At 39.0% G+C, this 22,439-nt stretch overlaps 1 protein-coding gene across 4 annotated transcripts in view; it reads left to right on the forward strand.

Moving 5' to 3' along the window:
• The first annotated feature begins 736 nt into the window (after positions 1–736).
• SEC24B (SEC24 homolog B, COPII coat complex component) overlaps positions 737–22,439 on the forward strand; it is a 99,116-nt gene continuing 77,413 nt past the window's right edge. For 2 of the 4 annotated variants that reach the window (XM_068543291.1, XM_068543292.1), the window contains exon 1: positions 737–1,074. In XM_068543291.1, coding sequence (XP_068399392.1) covers positions 948–1,074 — 127 coding nt within the window. In that variant the 5' untranslated portion in view covers positions 737–947. The remainder of the gene's footprint in view (positions 1,075–22,439) is intronic. The other 2 variants (XM_068543293.1, XM_068543294.1) reach the window with 1 other exon arrangement.

Genomic DNA, 22,439 nt, shown 5'->3' on the forward strand with positions numbered 1-22,439 from the left:
ATTCAACGATTTCACTAGCGTAGAAACCAAGCTGAGTTCTTGCTTTGGGTGTTACAGCTTCTCTTCTGAGCATCAACAGGATGAGCCAACCCTTGGCAAAAATCAGGAGGACGATAAAGTTTGCCTTTCAGCTTCCCTTTACTCCATTTCCCCCTTTCCTTTCCCAGGGTTTAAGTCAGTGGGAAAAGTTCTCAATTCTTATTGAGATTCTGTGTTTATCATAGAGAAATGTTTCCTCTTCTTTTGCCCAGGATTATAATTCCCTACGGACAGGGAGCTTGAATGCCTATTTCCTTTAGGATTTAATATTAAGGGGGGAAACACCTCAAAATAAAAAAAAAAAACACAGCCAAACCCAGGGTTCCTCTTCGGAGGGTGAGCGGGGCCAGTCCGGCCAGGCGCTGCCCTGGGCTCCGGAGGTCACCCCGCAGCTCTGGAATCCCGTCCCCGCACGGCACCGCCTGGCCCGGGCCCGCCGCGCTCTTGCCTCCGCCCCACGTGGGAGCGGGCCCAGCGCCCAGTCTATCCTGGTCCACCCCTTTCGCCCCGAGGCGACCGCAGGTCCGCCCGGGCCCGAGGTCGCAGGGCTGGCAGGGAGGCTGCCGCCCCAGGCCCCGCCTCCGGCCTGGGCGCGCCGGGCTCCGCCTGCAGGGGGCGCTGCGGCTCGCACAGTCAGCGCCTGCGGGGAGCGACCCGGGGGGTGGGAGTCTCGCGTCTCGGGGCTCGAGGCGGCGGCGGGGCAGGGCCGGGCGGGGTTCCGGCGCCCGCAGCGGCCGAACTAGGCTCCGGGGCGGAGCGCGAGCACTCCAGCCACGGTCCCGGGTGACTCCGTCGGTGACGCCGGGCGCGTTCCTTCCTCTTCCTCTCGCCGCTCCGGCTCCGCCTTCCCTTCCCTCCGCCCAACTCCCCGAAGCGGAGCCGCCGCCGCCGCCGCCCGCAGCGCCGTCATGTCGGCCCCCGCCGGGTCCCCTCATCCGGCCGCCAGCTCCCGGATCCCGCCCAAGCTTGGCGGAGCCGCCGCATCTGGAGCCGCCGCGCCCGCGGGCCCGGGCCCGGGGCCTCACCAGCAGAACGGTGAGGAGGGCGGCCGGGGCGGAGCGCGGGGCCTAGTGCTGGCTGGGCAGCCTGCGCGGCCGGATCGGGCGGGGCGGGCGGGAGGACGGTGGGAGAGGGGTCGGCTGCCGGGGCAGGGGGTGGGGGGCGGCACGCGGCGGGGGCCGGCCCCGGGGGGTTTGGGGGGGCTGGGGGGAGGGGCGCCCCGGCGCGGGGGCCTGCCCGGGGAATCGGGGAGCAGGGCTGTCTCTGTAGTGTGACCCCGGGCCCGAAACCACGGGGGCGAGTAGGGGCCGTAGAAAGGGGGGAGACCAGACAGCGCGTGAAATCCCCTTTATCCAGCCCGGGCGCATGGGAGTTTCCCCGGGCGACCCCTTCGCCCAGATACCCGGCGAAAAGCCGAGGCCGCAGAGTGCGTGGTCCGGGGAAGGCTGGTGTAGCCATGGAGCTGGGAGGGTTGTGCCCTTCCTGTCTCAGGAAAATTGCTGTGATTTCTGAGGCCCGGCGAGCACGCTGCCTGGAAGGGAACTTAAGTTAGTGCCCAAGTTTGTAGACAAAGGGTGTAAAGATGCAACGCAAGTGTAACTGTAACCCTGACCCAGTTCGGCCTCAAGATCTGTCATTGCTGCTGCGGCCGCTACTCGAGCGTTTGGAGTTTGCTGGTCGTGTTTGAAAGAGAGCAGGTGTCAAACGGATTTAAACGAATTTTTTTAGATCTGGGTGGTTTTTTTTCCCCCCCCAGCTTCACTTTCAAAAACACAAAAACGTGCCAGAGTTGGCCCTGTTTGAGGCAAGGCCTTCCTACCGGCAGCAGCCAATGCACCGTGAAAGCGCTTTCATACTAAGGTCGTGGGCTTTGGGGATGCGCGAGTTTCAGCTGAAAAATGATCGGCTCTAGGATATCCATTCCCTCATCTTGAGATTTGGAATGTTCGTGGCTGGGGCCGGGAGAGAGGGGGCCTCCCTTTATAGACGATCACATTTTAGATGAGAACTCTCGAAAGTGATGGACTGAATACTTCAGAAGAATATGTCTGGTTCTCTGTAAAAGAGAACAAGGTCTGCTGGTACTCTAAAAATGGTTGTTGGATTGACCTATTTTATCCAATCTGTGAAATGAAAACTTACTGGACTTTATAAACCAGTTCAGCCAGCATCTAATTTTTTTTTTTTCAGCATCTAATTTTTATAACTGATACTTTTCAAGCTTGCAGTTTATCGTTTATCCTGAGAACCAAAAGTTGAATTTTTTTCATAAGTCAAACGTGATGGCTTAGCCTTATCCTTTGGATCAGCCATACTTGTCAGTATTACATGCTTTACTTTCACTGGTCATTGTTTACTCTGTGGGTTTTGAATGTGAACAGAGTAGTAGGTTTTGTACTTCTGTCCTGAACATACATGAAGATATTATTTGTGAGCAGTTTTTGTTTTTGTAAACTTGATATAAATTCTTGTTTTTGTTTTGTTTTTAGAATAGCTTTATGTGTGTGGAGGAACTAGAACACGATAATTTAGGAAGCGATCCCAAGTCTTTTAGAATATTTTAAATCCATGTTTAATAGTGATCCAAGGATTGTGTCTTGATTTTCTGAGTATGCACTGTTGTCTTAGTGTACAGTTTTTAAAGTGGCAAGTATTTACCTCAGCCTTACAAATTTTGTGAACACTCAAGGAATGGCAGGATATCAGTTGTAATCAGGCTGTTAAATATGTAAAAACAAATCAGTTAATACATTTAGAAGCCAAAAATAGATGATGCTTGATTTCTACTGTTTATAATCGTTACTTTGACATAATTCATTTCAACATCTGTTGCATGCTTGCCAGTTGGGGACTCAAGGTTAGCCTAGTAGAAAAGACAGAATCCCTGCCTTTCTCGTAAATTGACGTATTTTGGTGACATTTGAGTTGGTTATGACCTTGAGGGATTTGACAGGGATGGATAGGAGAGAAGGGCTGTCTCAAGGGCATGAACAGAAGTCTCAAAATTTAGAAACTAAGAGGGAGAAAGGGTGTTGGGTGGGAGGGAAAATGCAAGGCGTTAAAGCTGAAAGGAATACCTAAAAGGGGCCAAGTTACAGAAAGGCCTTAAATGCTAAGGAATTTAGAAATTAAGATAAAGAACTAGAGTTAATTTTTGTTTGTTTGTTTTTGTAAAAGTAAGTAGCTTACATAGGTAAATAACAAGATCAAATCTGTTTTTGTTTGTTAATCTTAGAAAAAAGTAATTTTTGCTATATGGTATTTGGCACCCATAGATAATGATTAAGCAGTCATTCGGGTTTGTGGTTGATTCTTTAGCCCCACGTAAACTAGTTTGCCTTTTAATATATCTCTGTGGAATTCCAGCATGGTGAAAAAGAAATAGGTCAGAAGTATGAGTTTGAAGCATCACAGAAGACAGAGTTGTAAAACTGGAATGGTACTTCGAGATCACTTAGTTTAGCGGTTATCAAACATTTTTAAAAACAGATTTGTTTTCCTGCAGAGCCCTGCTATAGAAATCAGAAAAAAGCAGAGCTGTTGTGGTTAAAATAGAGGTGGAGATCCAGGTGTTTTGGGAACAGAGTCTGTAAAACACCTAGTTCACTTTTCTAATTGAACAGATCCAGAAAGTTTTGGGTGGGTGTTTTTCACCAATGCCTGTCTCACTACTGTATATTCAGGGCCTAGAACAAGTTATAGTCTCGTTAAACATTTGTTAAATGAATTCTAATACAGTCTTCCTAGTTCCAAGTCCAATCTCTTTCTATTAACAGACTCTAATAAGTCTCTTATTAGAAACTTTGACATTGGAAAGGGTAAGGAGGCAGAAACCGGGACTTCATTATTACTTTTCCTTATTTTCTGTGTTTAATTGTTAACATGCTTTCCCCCATTTATTTGAAGATAGAATTTGACTTCTTTGAGTCTTTGAAATATTTCTTTTTAAACTTCCTTCCTTGGAGTTATATTTCTGTGCTTCAGTTTTTCATTGAGCACCATATGGGTGGTTTAGAATTATTTGTATTTTCATAGGAAGTATTAGTTGAATATTTTTCAACTTTTACTCTGCCTTTTGAGAGTCCTTCCAAAACTGAGTCCTCAAACAAGGGAAGATTGAGTGAATAATATCCTGGTAATGATGGCATAACCCCATAATTTCCCCCAATTGACTTAAATTGAAAGAGGTCTTTTTAGAATTTTTGGGGGCGGTGGGTCACCCAAATTTACCAATAAAACACTGCTTTTTAATTCTACTTTTAGGAAGCAAGTGGTGCTCATTTTCAAATGAAAATGTGTTTTCTTCCTTCCATGTGCCTTTTCCAACAATGATACTACCGGCAGTTTTATCATTTTAATTGTTAATAATGCAAGGAAGATGAGATAGTAATGGGAATTATGAGAATTCATTATGGAAGCTATAAATAAATATACCATTCACTCAGCAATACTGTCTGGTAGGTTATAGGAAACCCTTCAACTTTGAGAGCACATGCAAAATTTAAAATGATACAAATCTCCCTAGTGTGTCTGAAGTAAGTTTCTTTTGATCAGAGCAGTATCTGTGTCTCAGGTTTCTAGTCTTCCTTTCTAGCTAACCAGAAGCATCAAGGCCTCTCATGAAGATACTGCCATGGTATAATATAGCTTTCTGCGCACATAATTTCCCCCTAAGTTGATTAATAGATATCTCAAGGATCTTAAAAAATATATAAACAAGTGTCTTTTATCTGGGTTCAGTTTTTATTGTTGTTGCTGTATTGCTTTGGTTATTTTTATTGTATTTTCATTCCCATGCCACTCCCTCCCCCTCAGTTTCTGAGGTTATATCTGTACTAATTTTTGTAAATCGTATTCCTTGCTACTGATCCTAGTATTTCAGCTAACTTCCATCTTTCTGATTCATCTGTAAACCCTGAAGTATTTATTAGATGCTAAAGATGTTGAAATAGAACAGATTTTGAGCCAGTCTTCAGCAGACTTTCCTAGAAATGAGAGCATCTTCACAGTCAGCACTACGTGTTAGAGCAGATCATGTTATATTCAGCCCTGGGGAAGCCACTATTATTTCCAGTAGGCTAAGCATACTCAGAATTGTCAGAAAGTGTGGGCTAGTGAAAAGGCTGTAGGCTCTGTTACAGCCCAGGGTTTTGTGGAGAAAATTACTTAACATCTCTGGACTTCAGGGGATAATAATACCTTCCTCATAGGGTTGTTGAGAAGATTACATTAAATGTGGTACTATTTTTTAAAGTACCTGGTGCTTAGCAAAATGAGACGCTTAGCAAATGAGGGTCCCCTTCATTTCATTTCCTTCAAAATACCAGGATATAAATTCTTCATGTGGCAGATAACCATGTTGAGTTTTCCTCATCACATTCCGTGGCAGCATGCAGTAGGCACTCAATGGAGTAAGTGAACTTGGCTATTATTTTCTTACACTCCCTCCCACGAATCTGCTCTTGGAAGGTTTCCTCTAATAGACCACTACCTCAGCTAGCTGGTTTGCGGGAAGGGGGGTTTCATCGATTTTAAGTTTTCTAAAATTGTGTGCTGAAAGCTGCCTGTAAGAGGAACTGAGGAAAAAACGGATGAAGTAGGTAGGGAGGGGGGAGAGACTAGTAAAATGCCTTGCCTAGGCAGTGGCCAAGTCCTAACTCGCTTGTTTTTCCTAGTATTTCTGTGAAACGGGAATTGTGAAATGGGCTTTGGAACCTACAATACCTGGCTTCTTCACTACTTCCCAACTATTTGAAATTGTATGAATTAGTGACCTTTCGTGTCCCTGTTTGTTTGTTTGTTTGTAAAATGACAATAGTGGTACTTAACAGGCCTTGTGAGAATTATATAAGATTATATATAGGAAAGCAAAGTACCTGGCATGCAGTAGGTTTTCAACCAATATAGGTTTTCTTTTTTTTTTTTCCACACACACACACTGTATTTTATTTTTACAAGAGATAAATAGACTGACACCAAGCATTGTACATGGATGACCACAACAAAAGCAACAATGATTGCAATTACCAAACATGAAACACACTCATACTATGTCATAATATTGACATTCAGTCCAGTAATCCTCCACTGTAACAGCTCCTTTACTTTGCAGTGAAAATTGATTTGTATATTCTTTGCCTCTGAGTCCTTGTGGGATTTTTTTTTTTTTAAATTCAGACAGAAAGTCACAAAAATTATACTCATCCTCATCAGTTCACTCAGTCCCATGTAATTAATTTTTTTTTTTCATCTTGATCTTTTGTTAGCACTTTTATGAGTTCATCAGTTTTTCATTAGAGTTCTGAAAATGCTTATTCATTCAGTTCAGCAGTACAGTCAGTTACCAGAAACCTGTACTTGTCAGAGTCTTTTCCATGAATTTTTTGAAGATGAAACCCTTTTATAGGAACATATTTGCAAAATCATCAGAGTACACCCAGAACTGTCTGTAAATGACAAAAGACTTAAAAATGACCACGGTTAAAGATTTGATGAAAGTTCATAATAATGCAGTTGACAAGAAAATTAGTTATTTCTGAGATATACATTTTAAAGTAATAACTAGGATTATTACATATAACATTATACCAGAACATATAAGATTTTTAGAAATTTCATGTAATGTCTGAAACATTTATATTAACATATTTCCATACATATTTCCATACAAATACAAATATAAGATTTTTAGAAATTTCATGTAATGTCTGAAACATTTATATTAACATATTTCCATACATATTTCCATACATATACAAATGTAAGATTTTTAGAAATTTCATGTAATGTCTGAAACACTTATATAAACATATTTCCATACAAATAACCCAATAAAAGTTTAGTATTAGTTGTTTTGTTTGTTTTTTTATACTGCAGGTTCTTATTAGGCATCAACTTTATACACATCAGTGTATACATGTCAATCCCAATCGCCCAATTCAGCACACCACCATCCCCACCTCACCGCAGTTTTCCCCCCTTGGTGTCCATATGTCCATTCTCTACATCTGTGTCTCAACTTCTGCCCTGCAAACTGGCTCATCTGTACCATTTTTCTAGGTTCCACATACATGCATTAATATACGATATTTGTTTTTCTCTTTCTGACTTACTTCACTCTGTATGACTGTCTCTAGATCCATCCACGTCTCAACAAATGACTCAGTTTCGTTCCTTTTTATGGCTGAGTAATATTCCATTGTATATATGTACCACAACTTCTTTATCCATTCGTCTGCTGATGGGCATTTAGGTTGCTTCCATGACCTGGCTATTGTAAATAGTGCCGCAATGAACATTCGGGTGCATGTGTCTTTTTGAATTACGGTTTTCTCTGGGTATATGCCCAGTAGTGGGATTGCTGGGTCATATGGTAATTCTATTTTTAGTTTTTTAAGGAACCTCCATATTGTTCTCCATAGTGGCTGTATCAATTTACATTCCCACCAACAGTGCAAGAGGGTTCCCTTTTCTCCACACCCTCTCCAGCATTTGTTGTTTGTAGATTTTCTGATGATGCCCATTCTAACAGGAGTGAGGTGATACCTCATTGTAGTTTTGATTTGCATTTCTCTAATAATTAGTGATGTTGAGCATCTTTTCATGTGCTTCTTGGCCGTCTGTATGTCTTCTTTGGAGAAATGTCTATTTAGGTCTTCTGCCCATTTTTGGATTGGTGTGTTTGTTTCTTTGATATTGAGCTGAATGAGCTGTTTATATATTTTGGAGATTAATCCTTTGTCCGTTGATTCGTTTGCAAATATTTTCTCCCATTCTGAGGGTTGTCTTTTCGTCTTGTTTATGGTTTCCTTTGCTGTGCAAAAGCTTTGAAGTTTCATTAGGTCCCACTTGTTTATTTTTGTTTTTATTTCCATTACTCTAGGAGGTGGATCAAAAAAGATCTTGCTGTGATTTATGTCAAAGAGTGTTCTTCCTATGTTTTCCTCTAAGAGTTTTATAGTGTCCAGTCTTATATTTAGGTCTCTAATCCATTTTGAGTTTATTTTTGTGTATGGTGTTAGGGAGTATTCTAATTTCATTCTTTTACATGTAGCTGTCCAGTTTTCCCAGCACCACTTATTGAAGAGACTGTCTTTTCTCCATTGTATATCTTTGCCTCCTTTGTCATAGATTAGTTGACCATAGGTGCGTGGGTTAATCTCTGGGCTTTCTATCTTGTTCCATTGATCTATGTTTCTGTTTTTGTGCCAGTACCATATTGTCTTGATTACTGTAGCTTTGTAGTAGAGTCTGAAGTCAGGGAGTCTGATTCCTCCAGCTCCATTTTTTTGCCTCAAGACTGCTTTGGCTATTCGGGGTCTTTTGTGTCTCCATACAAATTTTAAGATGATTTGTTCTAGCTCCGTAAAAAATGCCATTGGTAATTTGATAGGGATTGCATTGAATCTGTAGATTGCTTTGGGTAGTATACTCATTTTCACAATGTTGATTCTTCCAATCCAAGAACATGGTATATCTCTCCATCTGTTGGTATCATCTTTAATTTCTTTCATCAGTGTCTTATAGTTTTCTGCATACAGGTCTTTTGTCTCCCTAGGTAGGTTTATTCCTAAGTATTTTATTCTTTTTGTTGCAATGGTAAATGGGAGTGTTTCCATAATTTCTCTTTCAGATTTTTCATCATTAGTGTATAGGAATGCAAGAGATTTCTGTGCATTAATTTTGTATCCTGCAACTTTACCATATTCATTAATTAGCTCTAGCAGTTTTCTGGTGCCAGTTTTAGGATTCTCTATGTATAGTATCATGTCATCCGCAAACAGTGACAGTTTTACTTCTTCTTTTCCAATTTGTATTCCTTTTATTTCTTTTTCTTCTCTGATTGCCGTGGCTAGGACTTCCAAAACTATGTTGAATAATAGTGGTGAGAGTGGACATCCTTGTCTCGTTCCTGATCTTAGAGGAAATGCTTTCAGTTTTTCACCATTGAGAATGATGTTTGCTGTGGGTTTGTCATATATGGCCTTTATTATGTTGAGGTAGGTTCCCTCTATGCCCACTTTCTGGAGAGTTTTTATCAGAAATGGGTGTTGAATTTTGTCAAAAGCTTTTTCTGCATCTATTGAGATGATCATATGGTTTTTATTCTTCAATTTGTTAATATGGTGTATCACATTGATTGATTTGCGTATATTGAAGAATCCTTGCATCCCTGGGATAAATCCCACTTGATCGTGGTGTATGATCCTTTTAATGTGTTGTTGGATTCTGTTTGCTAGTATTTTGTTGAGGATTTTTGCATCTATATTCGTCAGTGATATTGGTCTGTAATTTTCTTTTTTTGTAGTGTCTTTGTCTGGTTTTGGTATCAGGGTGATGGTGGCCTCATAGAATGAGTTTGGGAGTGTTCCTTCCTCTGCAATTTTTTGGAAGAGTTTGAGAAGGATGGGTGTTAGCTCTTCTCTAAATGTTTGATAGACTTCACCTGTGAAGCCATCTGGTCCTGGACTTTTGTTTGTTGGAAGATTTTTAATCACAGTTTCAATTTCATTACTTGTGATTGGTCTGTTCATATTTTCTATTTCTTCCTGATTCAGTCTTGGAAGGTTATACCTTTCTAAGAATTTGTCCATTTCTTCCAGGTTGTCCATTTTATTGGCATAAAGTTGCTTGTAGTAGTCTCTTAGGATGCTTTGTATTTCTGCGGTGTCTGTTGTAACTTCTCCTTTTTCATTTCTGATTTTATTGATTTGAGTCCTCTCCCTCTTTTTCTTGATGAGTCTGGCTAATGGCTTATCAATTTTGTTTATCTTCTCAAAGAACCAACTTTTAGTTTTATTGATCTTTGCTATTGTTTTCTTTGTTTCTATTTCATTTATTTCTGCTCTGATCTTTATGATTTCTTTCCTTCTGCTAACTTTGGGTTTTGTTTGTTCTTCTTTCTCTAGTTTCTTTAGGTGTAAGGTTAGATTGTTTACTTGAGATTTTTCTTGTTTCTTTAGGTAGGCTTGTATAGCTATAAACTTCCCTCTTAGAACCGCTTTTGCTGCATCCCATAGGTTTTGGGTCGTCGTGTTTTCATTGTCATTTGTCTCTAGGTAGTTTTTTATTTCCTCTTTGTTTTCTTCAGTGATCTCTTGGTTATTTAGTAACGTATCGTTTAGCCTCCATGTGTTTGTCTTTTTTACGTTTTTTTCCCTGTAATTCATTTCTAATCTCATAGCGTTGTGGTCAGAAAAGATGCTTGATATGATTTCAATTTTCTTAAATTTACTGAGGCTTGATTTGTGACCCAAGATGTGATCTATCCTGGAGAATGTTCCGTGCGCACTTGAGAAGAACGTGTAATCTGCTGTTTTTGGATGGAATGTCCTATATATATCAATTAAATCTATCTGGTCTATTGTGTCATTTAAAGCTTCTGTTTCCTTATTTATTTTCATTTTGGATGATCTGTCCATTGGTGTAAGTGAAGTGTTAAAGTCCCCCACTATTATTGTGTTACTGTCGATTTCCTCTTTTATAGCTGTTAGCAGTTGCCTTATGTATTGAGGTGCTCCTATGTTGGGTGCATATATATTTATAATTGTTATATCTTCTTCTTGGATTGATCCCTGGATCATTATGTAGTGTCCTTCCTTGTCTCTTGTAACATTCTTTATTTTAAAGTCTATTTTATCTGATATGAGTATAGCTACTCCAGCTTTCTTTTGATTTCCATTTGCATGGAATATCTTTTTCCATCCCCTCACTTTCAGTCTGTATGTGTCCCTAGGTCTAAAGTGGGTCTGTTGTAGACAGCATATATATGGGTCTTGTTTTTGTATCCATTCAGCCAGTCTATGTCTTTTGGTTGGGGCATTTAATCCATTCACGTTTAAGGTAATTATCGATATGTATGTTCCTATGACCATTTTCTTAATTGTTTTGGGTTTGTTTTTGTAGGTCCTTTTCTTCTCTTGTGTTTCCCACTTAGAGAAGTTCCTTTAGCATTTGTTGTAGAGCTGGTTTGGTGGTGCTGAATTCTCTTAGCTTTTGCTTGTCTGTAAAGCTTTTGATTTCTCCATCAAATCTAAATGAGATCCTTGCCGGGTAGAGTAATCTTGGTTGTAGGTTCTTCCCTTTCATCACTTTAAGTATATCATGCCACTCCCTTCTGGCTTGCAGAGTTTCTGCTGAGAAATCAGCTGTTAACCTTATGGGAGTTCCCTTGTATGTTATTTGTCGTTTTTCCCTTGCTGCTTTCAATAATTTTTCTTTGTCTTTAATTTTTGCCACTTTGATTACTATGTGTCTCGGCGTGTTTCTCCTTGGGTTTATTCTGTATGGGACTCTCTGCGCTTCCTGGACTTGGGTGGCTATTTCCTTTCCCATGTTAGGGAAGTTTTCGACTATAATCTCTTCAAATATTTTCTCTGGTCCTTTCTCTCTCTCTTCTCCTTCTGGGACCCCTATAATGCGAATGTTGTTGCGTTTAATGTTGTCCCAGAGGTCTCTTAGGCTGTCTTCATTTCTTTTCATTCTTTTTTCTTTAGTCTGTTCCGCAGCAGTGAATTCCACCATTCTGTCTTCCAGGTCACTTATCCGTTCTTCTGCCTCAGTTATTCTGCTATTGATTCCTTCTAGTGTAGTTTTCATTTCAGTTATTGTATTGGTCATCTCTGTTTGTTTGTTCTTTAATTCTTCTAGGTCTTTGTTAATCATTTCTTGCATCTTCTCAATCTTTGCCTCCATTCTTATTCCGAGGTCCTGGATCATCTTCACTATCATTATTCTGAATTCTTTTTCTGGAAGGTTGCCTATCTCCACTTCATTTAGTTGTTTTTCTGGGGTTTTTTCTTGTTCCTTCATCTGGTACATAGCCCTCTGCCTTTTCATCTTCTCTATCTTTCTGTAACTGTGGTTTTTGGTCCACAGGCTGCAGGATTGTAGTTTTTCTTGCTTCTGTTGTCTGCCCTCTGGTGGTTGAGGCTATCTAAGAGGCTTGATGGGAGGCTCTGGTGGTGGGTAGAGATGACTCCCAATATAGGTTTTCTTTTGGCCCCTTCACTCTTAGCACTCATTATCATGACATCCAAAGAGGACAACTGATGTAGTGGCAGGAATAACCTATACTTAGTGCAGTGAGATTTCATCCAAATGGTTGCATAGGCTGTATCTGCCAGCAGTGACTGGAACAGTTACCTTTGTAGCTATTAGCCCTCCATCAGGAAGAATAATCCAGGGTAATCAGATGTGATTGGGACTCCCCATTTTTTAAATGACTGGAGTTTCTAATTGCAGATTTCTTTAGAGGTGTATGTGTGTGTATACATTTTATGCTCACTAAAAATGTATTTTAGTAATATTATTGATACTTTATTGGTAGGGGTAGTATATTCAAAATATTTAGTAATCAGTACTGCACGTACTGACCACTGAATGGATACCAGCCTTGCCCCTAGAGCAGAATTCAGACAGACTGCAGTGTGCCAGGCATTAGTCCTTTAGCTGCTAAGTCGAGAGTGGCTGTGTGGCAAGGGGCCAGCATGGTGGGGCGCAGCAGAGAGTCAGGGTCAGGACTGTGGCTGTTTACCAACTGGTTCAGGAGCGTTTTAACAGTTTGATAAGGACGATTGTTAAAGTGCATACTGGCTGAGTTTTGATGGACTTCTTGGTAACTCAGTGATGAATGAATTACCTTCTTAGATCTGATTCTCCTTCTCCCAGTTAGTACCAATTGTATCTCAGTAGGATAGAGGAGTTTGTACTCCGCTGACCTTTCATTATCTTTTAAAGATAATGAAAACTTTTCATCTGACTTTTTAAAAAAGTTGGAAATTGAATTCAGGAAAAGACTAATGAAACAAAAATACATTAAAAATGTTGCTTCTCTGTGGGATTGGGGGGGGATGAGGAAACATTAAGAGCCTATGGTTTTTTGTATAGTGACTAGACTTTCCATAAAATACTTGATTTGTAAATTTTGATTTTCATGTTGAGTTTGCTTAAAGCAGGAATAGAATGAGTTTTCCTTTGGTGAGACTCATCTCTGAAAGGAGATGTCACTGAGGCAGATCTGTCCCTTGGGTGGATCTTGTGATAATTTACTCTTGCTAAGGAGGGCATAGATGCTTATAGAAAATCAGGCTGTATCTAGCTTGTATATGATAATATCAGTCAGGCTGACCAGCTGAAACCTCTGCAGCTGTGATTAGAGTTGGGGAGATTATCCTGGATCTGGGCGGGCCTGATATAATTACAACCATCCTTATTAGAAACTGGAGGAGTCAGCCTGCAGAGAAAGTAATGTGACCATAGAGCAGAGGTTAGGATGTTGTGCTTTGAAGATGGAGGAAGGGGCCATAGGCCCAGGAATGCAGGTAACCACTAGAAGCTGAAAAAGGCAAAGAAATGGATTCTCTCCTCAGGCCTCGGAAGGAACAAGCTTTGCCCATGATACCTTGATATTAGCCCAGTGAAACTGCCTTTGGATTTCTGACTTCGAGAACTCTAAAAGAATAAATTTGTGTTATTTCAAGCCATTGAATTGGTGTAATTTGTTATACTTGCAGTAGGAAACTCATACCTCTGGTAAGAAGGGAAGAAAAAGTGGCAGTGTCAAAACACTTTAGGTGTAATGAAATACAGTAGGTAATTACTTTCCTTTTGTTTCACATGTTCTTATACTTGAACTACTACAGAGTAAAAAGTGTAGAATGCCAAGGTAAAAAAAAAGTCAGACTTGTATATTTGTTCTCATAGTAGCGTATAAATGACTTTACATAGTGGAAGCTATTAAGTTTTGAATTCTTTCTCTTTCAGTAGCATATAGTTCTTGTTGATAATTGTGATGAGGTAAACGCCTGATACAGAAATATTTGAGGATTATTTACGGGGCTTAATTTTTTTCAAAATATAGTAATGGATTCCATGAGCCAGTCACTATCCTAAGCCTTAAGGATATGATAGAGCTGAGAGCAAACTAGGCCCAAGTTTTTCACTTACAGAGTGTACACTTCGTTAGAGTTCCATGTGGAAAGTGCTGTCCAGAATACTGTAGTACAACATAAAGCAGGCATCCACTTGTAGGGTTAGAGAATGTTTTCTAGAGGAAGAGCTGAGTTGAGAACTGAAGAATGTGTAGGAGTTGGTCAGATGAAGGGGGTAGAGGGAGTTTTTGAAGTTTCCAGGTAGAGGGAAGAGTCTGTGTGAACACTCAGGGGTGAACAAGCATGACTTGAGAAAAATTTTCTATGGTAAGAGTGTGGAATAGTGATTTTCAGCCTTTTCACACTCATGGCTACTTTAGTGCCAGAGTTTTTAGTGGCATTCTTTTTTTTTTTTTTTTTTATTTTATTATTTGGCTGAGTGGGGTCTTCGTTGCTGCACGCGGGCTTTCTCTAGTTGCGGCGAGCAGGGGCTACTCTTTGTTGCGGTGCGCGGGCTTCTCATTGCGGTGGCTTCTCTTGTTGCGGAGCACGGGCTCTAGGTGCGTGGGCTTCAGTAGTTGTGGTACGTGGGCTCAGTAGCTGTGGCTCGTGGGCTCTAGAGTGCAGGCTCAGTAGTTGTGGCGCACGGACTTAGTTGCTCCGCGGCATGTGGGATCTTCCCGGACCAGGGATCGAACCCGTGTCCCCTGCATTGGCAGGCGGATTCTTAACCACTGCGTTTGGTGGCATTCTTGAAGGAATTAAGCTTTGAATACCTGTATTTTTAAAAAGCAAGTTTCAGAAAAATACCACATAATTTACTTGATCCTCTTCAGAAGTCTTTACATGGCAACTTAACTGTTGTATTCTGCCCTAATAAACCTCTTCGATGGCCTTTTGAGGCAAAGCTCCAGCATACAACCTTACCTGATGTTGTGCTGTGGCTCCTTTGCTTTTCTTGTGGCAAGTTATACCTCTTCCTACCAGGTCAGCATTCTGTGTCACTTCATCATAACAGTAGGCATTCTGAGTTGTAACAGAATTACATTTTATTTATTGATCAAACTTTGGCGGACCCACGTGAGGACTCGCAGTATATTAAGGTATACCTGTAGGAAATCATTGTGAGAAGGAGGAGTGGTGAGCAATGAGTTGGGAGAGGTGAGCAGGGGTCAGATCATGAAGGGTCTTTGCATTGGTTTTCTCTTTGCTGATGTAACAAATTGCCACAAACTGGTGGCTTAAGACAACATGAATTCGTCTTCTGTAGGTTACAAGTCTAACTGGGCTAAAATCAAGGTGTCATTAGGGCCGCATTCACTTCTAGAGGCTCTAGGCAAAGGCAAAGGTCTTTTCCAGCTTCTAGAGGCTACCCACATTCCTTGGCTTGTGGCCCACTCTTTCCATCTTCAAAGCCAGCAACATTGCATCTCTCAGAGGAGTCTTCTGTAGTCACATCTCCCTCTGACTCTCTTCTGCTTCCCTCTGCCACTTTTAAGGACTCTCATGATTACACTGAGCTCACCTGGATTATCAAGGATATTCTCCCTCTTCTAAGGTCAGCTGATTAACAACCCTAATGCTATCTGTAACCTTACCTCCCCTTTGCCATGTAACCTAGCATATTCACAGGTTCCAGGGATTAGGAAATGGACATATGGGATGAAGGAGGGATTATTCTGTCTTCCACTATCTTACAGGCCATGTTAAAGAATTTGAATTTTTCCTTGATGGCAAGAACAACCGTTAGAAAGCTTTAAACAAGGAAGTAACAATCAGATTTGTTTTTTAGGAAAATCACTCTGGTGGCTATGTTTGGTGTAGTCATTTGTTTCAAAAATTTTGTCAGTTAAACGTAGGTCGTTTCCAGCACTTTTTTCATTGATGGTTTAAAAACTTGTTATTTTGCAATAATTTTAGATTTGCAGATGTGATACACAGTATGGAAAATGCAATAACCTTCACTTAGCTTCCTCTAAAGTCTTAACATCTTCCTCTCATTATTTACCATCTTATAAAGCTATGGTACCTTTATCAAAACTAGGAAATTAACATTGGTGAAATACAATTAACTAAACAACCGATTTTTATTTACATTTCACCAGTTTTTCCACTAATTTTTTTTTCTGTTCCTGGATCCAATCCAGGATATCATATTGCATTTAGTTGTCGTGTTGCCTTAGTCTCCTCTGGTCTATGACAATTTCTTAGTCTTTTTTTGTTTTTTAGGACCTTGACAGTACTGGTAAGTTATTTTGTAGATAGTTCCTCACTTTGGGTTTGCTGATGCTTTCTCATGATTAGACTGGGGTTATGATTTTTTTAGGAAGAATACCCAGAGGTTGAAGTGCCCTTATCATGTCATATCAGAGGTTACATGATATCAATTTGTTTTATTACTGATCATGTTAACCTTGGGCACTTGATTGAAGAGCTGTCTTAGTTTGGGCTGCTATGACAAAATACCATAGAGTAGGAGGCTTAAATCACAGACATTTATTTTCTCAGTTTTAGAGGCTGGCAGTTCAAGATCAGGGTGCCAGCACAGTTGGGTTCTGGTGAAGACCCTCTTTGTGGCTTGTAGACCTTCATCTTCTCGCTGTGAGTGCAAATGGTTTTCTTCTTATAAGGATACAGATTCTTCATGAGGGTCCTACCATCGTGACCTAATCTAAACCTAATTACTTCCCCAAAGCCCCACCTCTTAATACCTTCAAATTGGGGGTTAGGGCTTCATATGGATTTGGAGGGGGACACATTCAGGCCAGATTCGTCCACTGTAAAATTACTATTTTTTATTTTTTCCTGCTCTGTTGGGAGCAACTCACTTAACTCAAGCCTACATTCAACAGAAAGGGAATTATGTTCCACCTCCTGGAGTGAGGTGTATCAAATAATTTGTGGGCATATGTTAAAATCACCACAGTAATTAATAAACATTCTTAGGGAGATACTTTGAAGTTACTATCCTGTCTCCGCTTAAAATTTCATGTACTAATTTTAGCATTCCTCAGTCGCTCTTGCCTGTGGTTGTTATTACTGTGGAATTCTAGTGGTGATTTTCTTCTTCCCTCATTCTTTCTACATATATTATTTGGAATTTTTCTGTAAGGAAGACTTGCCCCCTTTCCTCCCATCTTAAAATTTATTCAGTTATTTATTTATATTACGGGCTTAAGAATATTTATTTTATTCTTTGGATTATAAGCCAATCCTACCATTATTTAAAGTTTTTACTCAAATTGTTACAGCCTTGGCCATTGGGAGCTCTTTCAGCTTGGCTGTTGTGTCCTGGCCACCATCCTTTTGTTTTTTGAGCACTTCCTTACTTCCTGGCACTAGCAGATGCTCCATCTTTTACTTGCCCTATGGCAGCACCAGAGTCTGCTCTTTGTCCAAGGAGCCCTGGTTCCTTTTGCTGGGACATGGTGTTAAGAAACCAGAAACTGGGCCTTGGATGTGCTCATTGCTACCGTGGTGTCACTGTTTCTAGGCTGTCTCAGCAGACAGAGCTAGGGGATATATATGTATACGAACCCAAGTATGTAAACCTATTTATATAATTATATCCGTTGCCTATTTATCTCTATGTATATTACCTAAATATCCCTCTATTAGGTTATCATACATTTCTAATAAAGTTAGACTGCTTTGTCACAGTCTGCATTCCATCCTAGATTTTCTCAACATCTGGTTGATTTTTTACAAAAATTTGCATGTAGTAAATTTCATTCATTCTTTGTAGTGTACAGCTCTATGGGTTTTGATGAATGCATGTACGTAGTCAAATATCAACCACCACAATACTATTCAGAACAGTTCCATCACCATAAAAAAAAATGTCTTCGTGCAGTCCCTTTGTAGTTAACAGCTCTCCCTTCCACAAATCCTGGTAACCATTGCTGTTCTCCTTCACCTTTTCCAGAGTGTTGTATAAATGGAACCATAAAATATATCATCTTTTGGGTCTGGTTTCTTTCACCGTGTTCATCTATGCTGTTGCATGAAACAGTGTCCTTTTCCCTTTTATTGCTGCATAGTATTCTGTCATATGTATAAACAGGATTGTTTATCCATTCCTCCGTTGTTGAATATCTTGGTTGTTTCCAGTTTTTGGTGATCGTGAATAAAGCTGCTATAAACATTCAGGCACTGGGTGTGTGTGAATACTAGTTTTCAGGTCACTGAGGTAAATATGTAGGAGTGGGACTGCTGGGTCAAATGGTAAGTGTATGTTTAACCTTTTATAAGAAACAGCCAAACCATTTTCCAAGGTGGGTGTACTATTTTGCATTCCCTGCAACAATAAATTAGAGTTTCTGTTAAACTATATCTTTGCCAACATTTGATATTTTCAGGGTTTTTGTTTCAGTCATTCTAACGAGTGTATAGAGATATCTCATTGGGGTTTTAATTTGCATTTCTCTGACTAATGATCAGCATATTTGCATACATTTGCCATCCATATATCTTCTTTGGTGATTATCTTTTCAGATCTTTAACCAGTTTTTGGTTGGGTTGTCTGTTTTCTTGCTGTTGAATTTTAAGAGTCCTTAGTATATTCTGAATACAAGTTCGTTACTGAGCATGTGATTTGCAAATATTTTCTCCTAGTCTGCTACTTGTCTTTTAATCCTCGTAGTGTTTTTTGCAGAGCAAAAGTTTTTAATTTGATTAAGTTCACTTTTTCAATATTTCATGCTTTTAGTGTCATAGGTGAGAACTTACTGCTAAACCTATATTCACCTAGATATTCTTCTATATTTTCTCCTGTAAGTTTTAAAATTTTCCATTAAATCTATGATCCGTTTTGACTTAATATTTGTTTAAGATCTGAGATATGTGTTGAGATTCATTTTTTTTGCATATGGACTATGCATTGATTGAAAAGTACCACCAATTGAAAAGACTGTCTTTCCTCCATTGAATTGCCGTGGCACCATTGTCAAAAAATCAGTTGACTGTGTTCTTGTGGCTCTATTTTTATTATTTTCTGTATGTCTAGCCTTTCGTCTGGACCACACTTTCTTGATTATTGTTGTATATAAAGTCTTGAAATTGGGTAATGCGAATCCTCCAACTGTTCTTTTTCAAAGTTTTTTGTTTGTTTTTTGCTATTTTAGTATCTTTGCCTTTTCCTAGAAATTTTAGAATATCGGCTTGTTGATATCCATAACAAAGCTTTCATGTATTTTTATTGGTATTGTTTGAATTTAAAGATCAAAATTGAGATAATTTACATCTTAATGTCAAGTCTTCCAGTCCACAAACATGGTATATCATTCCATATCCGTGATTTCTTTCATCAGTGTTTTGTAGTTTTCTACATATAGATCCTTCACATATTTCATTAGATTTGTATTTTAAGTACTACCTTTTGTGTGTGTGCTATTATAAATAGTATTTTGGTTTTAGAATCTGAATTCTGAATTTTTAAAAGCAGTAATTGCTGTTCTAGTTGCTATTAGTACATAATAAATTACAACAAAACAGTGGTTAAGCAACCATTTTATTATGCTCACAGACTGTGTTGAACTAAGACTTTGAACAGGGCATGGCAGAGATGGCTTTGCTCTGGGATGTCTAGGGCCTCAGTGGGGAAGACTTAAAATGATTTTGATGCTGGAGATTGGGATGATCTTGAAGGCTTATTTATTCACACATCTGGCACTTAGACTAGAATAACTCAGAGACTCGGACTTCAAACCAGAGTCCCTAGTGGTGACCTCTCTGTGTGGTTTGGCTTCCTCAGACCATGACAGCTGTGGAGTAAATGGATTTCTTACGGAGTTGCTTAGGGATCCATATGCAGATATTCCATCAAACAATGTAGATGCTGAGTTGTCTGTGACCAAGCCTGTGAAGTCACACAGCTTTGCTTATGCCATTCTTTATTAGTGGAAGCTGTTATAAGCCTGCTCAAACTCAAGGGGAGTAGACAGATCCTACCCTTTAATCAGCAGAGTATCAAAGAGTTTGGGAACTGTGTTTTAAAACTGCCACAGATGCTAAGGCAATTATAGGAAATATAAGCAAATGAAAATGCTACTACTAGTAAAAACCCCATAATTTACAGAGTGTGTGTGTGTGTGTTTTTTTTTAAAGAGTATGGGTGTATATAAATGATTTATTTGTGGTATTTGCCAGGCTCAGTTTTTAGTTTATGCAGAAGAAATAAAACTTTAATACTAGTATACCCTAAGAGAAAGTTAAGAGTTATCTAATATATTTTAAAGTTGAAGAAAAGAGAGTGCATGCCTTGTTAGGTCACAGTAAGACAAAATTTTAAAAAAATATTTGCTTGTCCTAGATATCAGTTTTTTTCAATTTAAACTGATATTTATGGTTTGTTTTGTTTTGTTTTTTCAGTGCAAGCTTTAAAAGTTTTTATTTTTTTATACAGCAGGTTCTTATTAGTCAATTTTATACACATCATTGTATACATGTCAATCCCAGTTGCTCAATTCAGCACACCACCATCCCCACCCCCCCCCCGTTGGTTTTCCCCCCTTGCAGGCTTTAAAAGTTGATTTAAAATATTCAAAACAATCATTTTGCTTTCAACGAAGTCTTGATTCATTTATTATTTTGATTCAATTATATTAGAAATTTGGGGGGGTACACTTGGAACATTTAGATCTTGATATAGTGTAAGGAATGGTAAGCACCAACATATAATTAGCTGTTCCTACCTTTGCATCCCCCCTCCCCCCACAAAGTAAGTACCTTCCTTTTCTTTGATGGGCTGAAAAAGCAAATAGGATTTTTTGGGTGGGTAATTCACTTCTGATAATCTTCAGCAGATACAACGTTCCTGTTATTTTTAGAAGAATGGCATTTGAGTAGCTTGGACATGATGATGATGATTTTCCTGTTTTCAGATCATGTGGCATAGATGAACCAAATCAAATCATGAAGTGGGTAGATATTTAAACAGATTTCTCTAACTCTGACTCGGTTCTTCTCTTGATCGATAAATTTGTACCAGTGTTGGGTTTTCTGTGACTGTAATGAAGAGTAGCAAACCCTGTTTTGTTTTTTTTTAATTTTTATTGCAGTATAGTTGAGTTACAGTGTTTTATTAGTTTCAGGTGTACAGCAAAGTGAATCAGTTATATGTATATCCAGCAAATCCATTTTTTAAATATATTTAAGGAAGAGAAGGAGGAGAACATTTTACACTTTTTTTAGGCATGTTATATTCTTCTAAATGAACTATGATCATGTAGAATATCCTGTAAGAAAAGTAAATTATATACCTAGTAAAACAGTGTTACCTGAGTTTTGGTCCTCTGTATGCTTCTGGGAAGTGTGGCCATTATTTTTTCTTTACAGCTTGATTGTGTAAGTTATGTTTGTATCTGCTATGCAGTATGTATTTAAATAACCAAAGATTAAGATTCCACTGCATTATTTAGTAGGAACTGAAAACAGAATAAGGAAATTATTCATATATCTTTTATAAACACATTTTCTATTTTCTATTTTTATACATTATTATGGCAGGGAATACAGTGGCACTTTCTTTGTGTCAGTGAACTTGAAACAGCTTGAAATATATATATATATTTTTTTGATTATCTTTTCATTTGAGGTATGATACAGTTATCTATTTCATTCCACAAGACAAGAAAATTAGATTCTAGGATAATTAAATTTGTCCTTGTAACCAAAGCTAGAATTCCATTGTTTGAGATAATTGACCTTCTTCTCGGCTAAAGAAAGCTAGCAGGATTTTAGTGTAGCGAGGGGCAGCAGCTCATTGTCTGAAAGCACGGACTTGAACCAGATTATTTGAATCAAATCCCAACCCTCTTACTTCCTAAGTATGTGACTGTATTGAACAACTTAACTTTTGTGCCTCGTTCATTTTATTTATAAAGCGGTTATAATGATACTGTTTACTTCAGGGGGCTGTGAGGATTAAAGGAGTGAATATATGTAAAACATTTAGAACAGTGAGTGGCACAAAATGTAATGTTTAGTAATGTTTAGACTATTAATAAAATTAATATTAATATTATTGTTAACTTTAATGGTATTGATAAAATAAATACATTCTGTAGTGATCAAAGATAAATACATAAAAATGGAAGTATTAAAAGCACTAGAGGAAAACATTGGTATATAGCTTTGTAATATTGGAATGGGGCAGGCTCTACTAAGTACGATTTTAAAATATATCAAGCATGAACGATTTTACTATATAATAATTGAGAAACTATAGCAAGAGGCAACATGAACAAAGTTAAAAAACAAACAGTAACCTGAGGGAAAATATAGACAGCACATAATAATAACATATGGTTAAATTTCTTAACATACAAGAACATTTATAAATTATTAAGGGAAGCACAATCCTGTGGGAAAAGGGCAAACAACAAAGAAAGATACCCAAATGGCTAAGAAACATTCGAAAGGATTCTGAGCATCACTCAAAGTCTAGTATTGCAAACTAAAATGTTTCTTTCTTATTAGATAGGCAAAGATTAAAATGGTACTCAGTGTTGGGAAGATGAGGCATTCTTA

This window comes from Eschrichtius robustus, chromosome 4 (genome assembly GCF_028021215.1).
Source record: "Eschrichtius robustus isolate mEscRob2 chromosome 4, mEscRob2.pri, whole genome shotgun sequence".
Lineage (NCBI taxonomy): Eukaryota > Metazoa > Chordata > Mammalia > Artiodactyla > Eschrichtiidae > Eschrichtius > Eschrichtius robustus.